Raw genomic sequence first — 12,651 nt, 5'->3', positions numbered from 1 at the left:
GTGGATGTTTAAACCCAATTTAAACAAAAAAAACACCACTAAAATGAGCTTGCTTCCTACTAAATGCCGCCATCACCAAGCAATGTGGGAAAGTAAGCCGACGAAGGTCTAAAAAATCCTTATTGAACTAGATATGTAGGTGAAGATTTTAATCCTTATGCTTTTCCCGCTTTTTTCGCGGCTGCTGAATTTCTAGTGGTGGTATGTTAAAGTCTCGTTGTCCTTGTTCAAAATATGTCGTGGCAGGCTATGTCACATTCCGGTACGCCAATATCATGATGTTTTTTCCTACCTAAAACTAAATTTATATAGAAATACTGTCATTCGGACTTTAAATTGCACACAATGTAACCTTAAGTTAGGAAAAAAAGCATCTTCTCTCAAGAACCTGTTTTTACATAATTATTCTCTAGTACCTGACAGATACTATAATTTCCATTTCTAAATCCAATTGTACCCCCAAATACTACGTTCCTTTTTTAGTACTTGAACCAATTGTTTCATCAGCGCTACAGTCACTAACGTTCCGAAATTCGGGATCACATGGGTGTGTTATACTCAAAAATATTAAAATGCAACGAATGAATGAACCAGAACATTTTGGTTCCAACCTCAAAAATGATAAACATGTCAACTATTTTCTTCACTTATATATAATTTTCTATTGTATTTATTTAATCTCTACATCACTAGAGTTTAAATATAATAATAATATTACTAAAAACCTCATTCAATTCATATTTATCAAAGAGAATAATTGACTTCCAAAAGGGGGATAAAATAATGGCTATCAACTATCCAACTATCCAATTAAGTTTTCGGAAGCCATTCGGAATTTAAAAAAATACATATATACAAAAAGATAGTAGTGTGATAAAATATTTATTTCAATATTTCTGTATTTTTATTTCTTAATAGGTAGATATGGATATGAAAGAAGGAAAACATTTGTTTTGAGTCTAACTTAGCTATTTTTTAACCATCACTATGTTTCTGGCCGTAAATAGATTAGATTTTTCCAAAAAATTCTGTATATACTGATTTAACTGTTATTAAAAATATTATTATATTAAAAATATTAAAATCTTAAAAAAAAATTGGAAGCAAAATATCATGTTTTATTCTTTAACACACAGTAGTTCCCAATAAACTGTTCCGTTTTATACTTATTTTTAAAACCCCAAAAAATTTTACCAAAATTTTTTAAAAAAGGATTTTTTTTAGAATATCCATAGAACTTACTGCCCGCATATAGCAAAGACCCCCATAGTATCTGGAAACTACTTAAAAAACGCAAAACCGTTACAATACAAATTATTCGTACGTATTGGGTAAATTTGTTTTTGCTTCGGTAACCTTAATTTAATAATAGTACCGCCGTTACGAAAGGTACGAGACATAACGACCTTTTTACATAATAGTTAGGTACTATATGTAACGGTAATAACAGAATAATTAAATTACGCTGCAGTGGTAATAAATACGACCGTAATAAAATCTTGAATTTATTTAAAAAATCGCGGTCTCGAATGCCGGCGAAGCCATTTTGCTGTGAAAACTATGGTTACCTATTTAGCGGCCGATTTGGCAGGCACAAAAAAGTAAAAGCTCGCGTTAACAAAATAATTGATTGAGCAAATTCGGTTTTTCACCACCTCTGTTTTAAATTGCATTCATTTTTGGATTGTGCTAACTATTTTTATTTAATTTTTTATATGTATAATTTTGTTGACTGGCTTCCCACTTTCTGATCATTTTCCCACTCAATAATCGTCATCATCATCAAACTTTAAAATAAGTACTACTTCATGTGCCGCCCATGCTTTAAAAATGTCGTCGGTAATCATGTCGCTAGCGTTTAAAAAAAAATTAATTGAAACGGCCTTGCCTATTCCGTGTAAATAAATTGAGAAAAAGAACCCATATTCACGAACCTCGCGGGAACCCATCGGAGCTTGTCTAAAATGATTCAACATTTTTTAGACGGAAACCGAATACTCCTACCAGATGAAATTTTACACTCGAAACGATACCCAATATTCTAGTTTTTTTAATAAACAAATTTACCTTCTGCTATTGTTTTATAAATCGATGTACTTATACGTAGACATTTCGGTTTTACGGTTTCTGAATATCTATCCTTGCGAAGCTTTGAAGAATCTCGGTTCCCATTGCTTTACCGTACATGAAAAAATTGATAATTTCTTTAAAAACATTTTCAACAGCAATTTTCAAAACATTGGCAGCCTAACAGCTTTCCTCGAAGCTATAGCATTAATAGATTATACAGGGCATTCCATGCTCAATGACCTATTAGGAATATCTAGGGTACTGTTACCGACAAATTTTGGTGGGGTCTCTCTGCCGTACTCTACATTGAAAAATATTTTCACATGTACATTGTTAATTTTATTTTAATATATACGCAGAACGATTGATTAGCTAATAAAAAACTCTATCGAATGGTATAACATGCTCTCCTATACTTAGATAAAGTAGTTTAACAGTAATAATTTCCTTTATTAGTAGGGAATTGTCTAATAATAGATTTGGAATACAACGTTGGTTAGACAGTTTTTCTTCTTGTGGTCAGCCGAAAAGTCAGCTTAAAGTTAGAGCCTTAAAACCTAACACTGATCCAATATACAAGCTATCCGGCTAGTTGCGTTAATAGAAACAGCGCACAAGAACAAAGTAATTCCATCGGTATTTATAAATACGGAATTATACAAAATATTTTTCTCGTAACTTATTATTTATATATTTCGCACGTTTTATGCATTCCTCTGAACTGTTATCGAGATTTCAATCTGTACATCATTTGTCTAAAACATCTAGAAAGCGTACAGGCGTAATCGACCATTACTCTATTGAAAGGTCCTTTCAAGCAATCGCAGATAAACAATCTCGTACGTTATAGCGTTATAAATAATGGCTAAGTTTCCATAATCAAGACAGTTTCACGCGAATAATTCTGAAAGCCTATTGCGAGTGACCCGATCTGAACCAAGGCCTTTACATAACCCCGTCGATAATGATATTCTAATAAATCGACCATTAATTATATGATTACGTTTACCGTTGTGTCGGCATGCGCACACACGAATTTCCAATTAGCCAAGTGTAGATCTACTAATGTTTCCACGCCCGATACCAGTAAAAAAAAAACCTTTAACGCCTATGCCCATACGATATCGCGAGCGTTCAGCACCTGAACGTAATAGGTTGGTTCCAGTTGCGCACGTGTGCGATCACGCGCATGCGCAACCGAAAAGTGACACCACAACCCAACGGTCATTGGATGGCATTTCTAATTCTGCTTCGAAATGTCAAACAACCCAACGTATGATTGCAGAACACGCAAGGCAACTGAGCTACGGCAATATGCGAAAAAATATAAAATGCAATGGGCGAAAAATTATGTGCGTCAACGTAGAATTTGATCTCTGACAGGGTATTACAAAAAAGTAGATCAATCTGTTAACCGCATATTCCTTTGTGATGCCTTGACTTTCTTTATGTCATTTTCAATTTGAACGCTTTGTTTTCAATATGCAAAAAATTACGCTTCGATCACCCCAACGTCTGTAAACTTAAATATTTGATCTATTGATTTAAAGCTTTTTTTACGAGATGTTACTCAAAGTTACTAAAATTGTTATTTAACAACGCAAATACTCAATCCCAACCGATTAATTTTGTAATTTCCAAAATTAGGTAAATCCACATCTTTTTGAATTCTACGTATGAAAGAAATATATGAAAAACTGTGAAAAATATAGACATTTATTTTACATGTTTTTAGATGAATGCTTTTCAAAAATAATGTAATTAGAAATTAGTGCCCAGTGCAGATTCAAGTCAATAAATAATATACAGGGAGTTCCATTATTAAAAAATTGAATTTTTGAAGTACTGCATAAAAAAGTCGATATTGAATTTGACTGATTAAATGAGTTGATATGCATGCCTGGCATAAAAATTCAAATAAACTGTGGGTTCCCTTAAAAAATATCAAGATTGGTGCTATGAAAAATTTATGCTATAGAAACTTGTACAGCCCATTCGTACAAACGAATTTCGTATATAAAATGATTTGTTAAAATAGATAGAAAACACCTTAGTGACGAGAAACCCTGTATACACTGTGTCGCACTTAAGAACTGTACACTCTTGTGAAATCTTTGTATATGGGTCCATTTTGATATTTTTTTTTGTTATATAGATCTCTGAAAAATACAGTAAAACCTTGTTTTGCTTATTGCTTAAAGTCGTGGCCAACTGGGACTATTTAACAAAAGAGAGAAAATAGACAAGTACTATTAGGGATTTTTAAAAAGATAAGTTGGCAACGAATGCTTAATCAGGAGTACTTAGAACACAAGTATACCAATTTTTATAATGTTTCGATACCGGGTGTTATATAGTTTGCGCCCCGATTAAGGCTGTACATCATTGTAAAATCTTTGATTACAGTTTGATTTTGATAACTTTTTTTTGATGAAACGCACTTAAACCTTATGTTTCTTTTTACATCAACCTAAAGCCATGGCCAACTAATTTTTGATGTGAAATATAGAGTAGGGCTGTTAGGGATTTCTTTAAAAACAAAGTGTCAACGAATTCAGGACTACATAAAACCTAACTATACTAATTTCCATGAAGTTCGGTTAAGCATTAATGAAACGGTTTTTTCGACTCAAGTTTTTTGTTGCGGAAAATCAGAAGTACTTTTAGAGATGTTTTTAAATGAAATAGATCAACAATAGATAGATCAATCAATAGATCCGTATTCAGGACTACGTAAAAGTAACTAGTCTTTTATGCTTTAAAAAAATAAATAATGAATACTTTGTATGTAATTTTAAGATCTTACAAATTGTAATTAAACAGCTTTCAAAAATAATAAATAAATAGGGGACATTTATTTTGTAGTTTCATCTTAAAACAACAGGATTAATAAATCTAATAATTCGAAAGATATAATGTAATCAACATTAAAATATAAATTAACTAGAGAATTTCACTTTTGAATATTCGCTTCTCCATGTCAAAACTTGGTTTTACAAAGGAAACAGTATGTCGACGTCAATCAATTTTGATATTTCTGTTATTTTCATTATTTGTTGAAAATTAAAAACCCTTTTTAATTAAAAAAATACAGCGTTGTAAAGTGTATTTAGTTCTTATCATCATTCCTAATTAAACTCTAACCATATTTAACTTTAAGAAAATCCTTAGTGCCTTTCAGTGAAAATTAATCCAATAAAAAAGAATTATCAAAATTGAGCTATAAACAAACATTCTACATGAGTAATGCTTAAGCGACGCACTTCATGGAAATTAGTATAGTTGCGTTTTATGTATTCCTGACATTTGACATAAAAAATTAGTCCCAGTTAACCATGACTCCAGATCGATGTAATAAGAAACATCCGGTTTTAGTGCGTTTTTGAGAGATCTATGAAGTAATAAAGTATAAAGTAAACTATAACTGTGCAAGCGCCAAGTGGCAGTGTGAGCTGCTCTTGTAAAACATGTTTATCTTTCTCGGTTTTGCAATGGAAAATTGTTATAAGCGATGACCATTACTGTCGACAGAATAAAGCACCGGCATTTTGTTTTCAGGACAATGCCTACTCGAACACAATTCACGCGTTTCAAAGGAAATATGGCTCTTTTAACGATATTATACAACAATTAGTGTGCGTGAGTGGTAGAGTCTTACATTTAGGTCAATATCGTTTGGGTTTAGTGGCTTCGGGTGGAGACACACGTTGAATGAATAATTGCACTTTGTGTTTTTCATTCACTCGGTCGAGAACCAGTAATTTTCAGATTTATTGTCAACTCGGACCATTTCCCCGAAGGAAACTTGTTGAAATATTGACGTCAAGCCAAAATTCGGACCGTTATTCGTTACGTAGTCATGTTTTTTCACATCCACGTTCATTAATTCACGTCACATCTACACATTCATCTCGTTTTTTTGAGAATAAGCAGCATATAAAAGTTTAGGATAATCTAATGAATCCATTTATGACGAGAAATAAAAATAAAACAAAAAATTTAAATATATATATAATTACAGTTTACACTAAAGAATAAAGTTCCTGTATTCTTGAGTTTGATGCATGCGACAAATTTTCTAGATCCTAGAAAAATGTTTCCTCTAATTCATGCGGCATCCACACGCCCTGAAACTGATTAAAAAATGAAAAATTCAATTGGTAATATTTGTATAATTTGTAAGAAAAAGTCCCAAATAAAAAAATTGCCCAAAAAATTGTCAAGAAACTTATTATTCATAAACAAATTCAGTTTGGAGCAGCATTCTAAATTCTAAATGCTAGAAAACTTTTGCTAGAATGCTTTTGTTTGATCTATTTTTTTCGAAGTGCTACAACCATATTCTATTCTATTCGATTTTAATATTATGATAGATATATTACAATCTAGCAAGGATACTTTCAAACTTTCACCGTTCCAAAAAAAAAATTTTCTGCATTTCGTATTAGACGTTATTTTTTAAAGCATTTTGAATATGGCAAAAATATAATCTGCCTAATTTAACCCATACAATTTGAAAAAGTGGAAATTTAAAAGTAACAAAAACACATTGTGGATCAGACATTTTATAACAAACGTTTTCCACTACGAGCTCTAAAAATTAAACGCTTAGATAATCGAACGTACTGATCGAACTACGCGGATTCTTTCGTCAAGTTTTATCAGAAAAATTAGATCGTGTGACGTGCCGCATTCAAAAATGCAAATGCGGAATGTTTTCTATGCCGCTATTGGGCAATGATATTTCTTTCGGGTCTATTGTACTTTGCCGTCAACCACCAGGTTTTCTGCATAAATTCTTGCAACACAGATCCGCGCTGACAAGTCTTATTGTTTTTTTTTTCTATCGCGAAATTCGTGTAGTTTCTGATTTTGCAACTTTTTTCTTTACACGAATTGCGTAGACGACGATGCATACAAATGAGCACCCAGGTTACGTGAATACGTCACAGGATACACAAAAATTTTAATAATGGCGCTATATTTGGTGCCCCCCATTTACAGCAGACTTTTCCTGCTCGGTTATAGCACTGTCACAGTACGATACGCATACGAAGTAATTCGTTGAATGTATAGGAAAATATTGTTGCCATAGCTATGCGCGCGGTTGTCCGAGACAGGGCGTGGTTATGGTTAAATTGTGATGTTGAATGGTGGTGATAATAAAAATCAAAGGGCCTGCGGGTCAAAATTTCAGAAAATGTCCAGGAATTAAAGTGACTTATATCACGAGACTTTATATTGAACCGTCTATTTTTTCTGTGCAGGTCGATGCCGATACGTTTGCTACGACCAAAGAAGGTAAGCATCCCTTCCCAATAATAATTACCATTGTCTTCTATTTGAAAGATCAACTTCGACTAGAGGACCTGAATTTGGAAATTTACGCTTTTTATTTATTTATGTGTTCAATAACTCGAAATTCAAATCCAAATCAGAAGTCAAGCTCCAATTGGATTAGCAAATGTCAATGTAAACTAACTATAATTTAACTATTTAAATTGCTAATATAGTAAATCGAACGTTGATAGCTGTGGATAAAAGTAATACCTTTATTTTTTTATTATTAAAATAACTCGTAATACAATTAAACAATTAGAAAATCTTAGATTAGATAGATCACAATAATGCAATTTAATTTTAAATATTTTATTGACCATACGATCATCTTTTCCTAATTGGTCTCCTACGCTTGCAGAAGAATGGATAAGCAAAAAGAAGACTGAGGTAACCAATACGAAACAGATCGAAACAAGGGTCAAGAGACAGGTGGTCCTTGAAGATGGCAAGGTGGTGGAAGACACTGGTCCGATGGTCACGACAAACACCACCGAAGACACAGAAACTCAAGAGCACCATCAAACTGAAGTATGATTTACAAAATAATCAAAGAAAATAAAAAATTATTCTTATATTGTAAAATATTCGATATATTTCAATTGACTTCCATTAGTTTAAGAAATTGATATAAAATTACTTCCATTTTTCAGCATAGAAAGCTCGGGGATGATCTAGACGGGTCCAAGGCTCTAGAAGGTGGCGAAAGAGGAACTCTCATCAACAGGTCGGAATGGGTACCCGTACCTAATCCGGATGGTGTGGTGAGAGAAGTCAAGGAGCGGAGAGTGGTGTCCCGAGAGGAAATTGAAGAGGTTAAGGAAACTGAAGATGTCCAACATCTGGGCGACATCAGCGAAGAAGTGAGTACTATCGTAAAACCTAATTAATCATATAACGAAATGCGCCGATCATTCAGCAAATCTGCTGGTTCTGATTCTATTGAAATGCAAAACATTCGGTAAAATAAAAAATGTTTCAAAGCAAAATGTCGTCACAGGTAATGCGAAAAGAGTTGAAGATACATGACCTATCATGAATTACTTTACGATGTGGCCGGAGATCTGTTTTATAAGCGTCGTTCGCCGAGACAGTGGCGGCACGGCGAGGATTTCTCAATTTGCAAGTGTTTGGATTTTTTTTTATTAATTTTGTTTGTATAATTGAGTATATTTAAAAAAAATCGTTGCAATTCTACAATGACAATCAAACAAAATTGCACAAGTCTATAATAAAGAAAGGACACTGAACCAAACTGATCATATTTAATCAAGCAAAGTTCATAAGTTCTACATAAAAGCACCGTTTACAAAATAATTATTGATTCTATAAAAATATGTTGAAATTATTTTGTATTTTATACCCGTGGTATGATGGTCGATGGTAAAGAAAACAGAAATATTTTTTTTGAAAATTTGGATAATCTGGTTTGCAAATCGTCTATAAGGAATTAAAATACATACCTACCACATATTTTATTAAATTTTTAATATCATTGCTTTTTTTGGTCATTTTTGCTTTAATACTCTTATATATATTAACTGAAAGCCGAAATTTTGGTTTCGTTTTTTTGCGATTAGGATTTATCGAGACAAATAAAATAAGTAAATATAATAAATTAATTAAATAAAAATAGTGTACGTTCTGGTTCAATAATAACGAGGGATAGAAAAACGTCAAGAAACTTTTTGTATCAAATGGAACACATTGCATAATATTCAGCATTGTGTTTGATAATTAAATTTCCTTTAATGCGATGCAGAATACTACTATTCCTAATTAGTAAATTTTTAGAAATAATTGCAAGTGCAGAAATATTTAGTTTGAAATAATAAACCAAGATATATTTTTTTTAAATACCAAAATGAGGTACTTATTTCATTTTCATGATCAGGAAAATAATGACATTGCGCAATTTCCTAGCCGGTCAATGTCGGACGCCTATGTGCATTCGAAGAATTGTTGTGTAACAGAGAGAACCACACGAATAGTCTTTACAAAGGCTTTAGAAGTTATTAAGTTTTTCTGGTATGCTCATTCATGTTAATTTACCAAATATGGCATACCATTTTGCAGTTTCTCCGCTTCGTGGGAGAAGTTGGAAATGAGCTTCTATTATATAATTCAGGCAATGAAAATGAAAATTGGATTTTATCATCAGGTTATTGTTAAACTTTTAAATTAGTTGTTATGTATTTATTGAACTATTTCATTTCAAAAACATTTGAGTAAGTGAATTTTTCGTCATTTAAGGAATTTCTCAGCGCTTAACTAAATAGCTAATTACTGGAAAGGAACATTTTCTCTTTATTGAAGAATAACTACCCTTTTAAACTGACAGGTGAAGTCGTTAGTGCTTAATGGAACGGTAAATAATTGCCCTTAAGCGTCTGCGACCTCTTCACTTACGATATTCTAATTTTTCCAATATCTATGTTTACTTTTGTCTCTTGTATTGATTTGGTGCTAAATCTGAGTAAAATTAAATCTTGAATTTTCAATGAAAATGGATGGTTGCTCTCATTTTTACTGCTCCAGTTCTTACATTACAGTAGTTACATTTACTTATAAAAAAATAATTCATTATGTATTATTCTACTTCATTTTTGCAAAAACGAAATAGAACACACACACAAAACGCCACGAATCCAGTTAATATTAAATGACACAGGTATAGTCACGTAAAGTTCAAACAAAATGGAGATCACTCTATTTCTATAAAACATAAACAATTGTGTACATTCGCATCTTATTATTATTAAATTATTTTACAGTCTACGCTTTTTACATTCATGATAAATTTCTGTGATTGCTTCAAACTTTATATTAAAATGATAGCCGGGGATTACTACCAAAAAAAAAAAAAAATTACCACCGATATAATTTTACACTACTCTGTTAATATATGTTTTCTACTCCCCTCTGTAAAATACCTAATTACGCACCGATCGAGTGTGCGGGAAGCGTCGCTTTACTACGTCAGTTTCGTCTCCCACGAATCCGAGCCACTTCGGACATTTCCGGAATTTTACCGCACGGGTTTGGGAGCAATCGGATGTTTTCGGAGATATTTCCCACGCTCTGAATTTTGACGTTTGTCAATTCTGACAGTCATGTCAGTGAATGTATTCGTGTTTTGCAAAATTTTACCCAAAGACTAACGGTCGTAGAAAAGTATGTATGCAACACGTTCGGTAAACTGTTTAACTCACTCGTTTCTTGAAAACTCGTGTCAAATAAACTCGTGAGTCAAATGCCATTTACCGCACTTGTATAATATACTAATCCCAATCTTCTACACAATGTGTGGTATTAAAAATTAACCGACAATTCTTTAAAAAACAATCAAGCCCGAGATGACAAAAGATATCATACCTAAACGGTAATATTTACCTTGAAAGTTTTCAAAATCAACGTGTTTGTCTTATTTTATTCAGGAGTGTATGTTTGAATTGGGTCTTACATGCGCATGACCAGTAGTTTTTGTTGCTTGAATATCGGTGACTCCCACTTTCATAATTGGATACGCCGTCGGCGGTTGTGATTGCTTAATTTTTTGAAGCAAAATTGATTTTGATTTTTGTGATTTTTCGATATTCCATTCATAAGTGTCTTCTAGGACTCCAGATATCCATTTTTTTTAAAATACAAATTTACAAGACAGATACGTCAAGCCGAAGGAATATTTTTTACCAGTAATATCAGTAACAGTTGCCTTTACCAATTAAATTACTAAAAGTTACGATTATTAACGAGCTGTCTTTTTTATAAGAATCGTTAATATAAAACAATTGTTGATTATTTAGATTTTAACTGTTCTATTTTTATAAATCCAGCTAGAACCAGTTAACGACTAAACACGCTGGGGCCAGTTTATGCACCACCGCATTATTTCAGGAACTATAAGATATTGAATAAAAAGTTGAGTACAAAAGTTGCTTGGGTAAATTTAGACAATTTATTTATTATATCCACTACCAACTTTTTTATTTCAAATCAAACACCCTGTATATTAATGTTGACTTAGAGTTAGACCTTTGAAAGAGGACTTTAACTATCTATAACAGTATGGGGTTTAAACTCAACGTTTTGAAATTTCTGACGTTCATCTTCATTATTGGCCCGATATTTGAACTGATTTATCCAAGTTATTTCAAAATTGTTTCTAGTATTTATAAAAAGCTTACAGTCATCAGTTTCGAAAAGTCCTGTAGAATTGAAGAACATTTACAAAGATGCAGCGTCAATTCTCCAATAGTCATGAATTTTTGCAATAATAAGCGTTGACAACAATAATTGTTCGTATACTAGTACCTAATTTTCCTTCATATAGTATTTACACTATCAATTATTTTTGATAATTATTGATAATGTTTACTATGTAAGAGAAAATTGGTATTGTTGAATATTGAATGAAAAAAAATATTTTACAAAATCTACCTTCAGTTTGGGAAAGAGGGAAGCCAGCAATACAAAAAGAAAGCAGGTCTTCAGATACTCAGTGGAAAAAGGCAGGTAGATATTCTATTGCACTGTGAAGACAATCCTGAAACATCCACCCTGCAAGGAAGTTCCCAAGGAGCCCAGACTTAACTCCACTCGACTTTTTCTGGGTTGTACTCTGAAGGACCTAGTGTATAAACATAAACCAACCACTGCCCAAGAACTCAGAGATCAGATACGTGAATATGAGTTTGTTCGAAATACAATACTTCATTTAGAGACTGCATACACTATATGTATGACTTAAAATGGAACGGAACGGCCATATAGACCATCTTGTGGCTTATAGGCCGCTCACATTATACGAGGTGTGTTCAAAAGATAAGGTGGATTTTAAGTTTTATCAAAATTGTTTATTTATTTATCAAAATTAATGTCGCCTCCTTCAAAGTAATCCTCCCAGATATAATACACTTATGCCAACGATTTTTCTGATCCTAGAAGCACTTCTGGTAAGTACTTTTTGGTATATAACCTTGACTTCTTTATCTCCTTATTCGTTCCAAACCTCCTTCCTTTCATGGATTTCCTGAGTTTTGGGAGCAGGAAAAAGTCGCATTGCCAAAAAGTTAGACACAAGCAACGATGAGTGAGCAAGTGCATTATTGTGATGCAAAATCCATGAATTGTTTTCCCACAATTCCGGACGTTTCCTTCATATTGCCTCTCGCAAACGGCGCATAATTTCAAGGTAATACTCTTTATTACGTAGGAACTCTTGATGTACTACGCCACGATAAT

General features: G+C 32.7%; 1 protein-coding gene across 3 annotated transcripts in view; it reads left to right on the top strand.

Annotated features, from left to right (window-relative positions):
- LOC132699664 (serine/arginine repetitive matrix protein 1) overlaps positions 1-12,651 on the top strand; it is a 75,193-nt gene that overhangs the window by 32,805 nt on the left and 29,737 nt on the right. For all 3 annotated transcript variants that reach the window (XM_060666507.1, XM_060666505.1, XM_060666508.1), the window contains 3 exons: positions 7,338-7,371; positions 7,769-7,938; positions 8,061-8,270. In XM_060666507.1, the coding sequence (XP_060522490.1) occupies positions 7,338-7,371; positions 7,769-7,938; positions 8,061-8,270 (414 nt within the window). The remainder of the gene's footprint in view (positions 1-7,337; positions 7,372-7,768; positions 7,939-8,060; positions 8,271-12,651) is intronic.

Source organism: Cylas formicarius, unplaced genomic scaffold (assembly GCF_029955315.1).
Source record: "Cylas formicarius isolate icCylForm1 unplaced genomic scaffold, icCylForm1.1 PGA_scaffold_3__17_contigs__length_32017465, whole genome shotgun sequence".
NCBI classification, from domain to species: Eukaryota; Metazoa; Arthropoda; class Insecta; order Coleoptera; family Brentidae; genus Cylas; species Cylas formicarius.
Note: the sequence above shows the minus strand (reverse complement) of the source record. Positions and strands in the feature narration are given on the sequence as shown.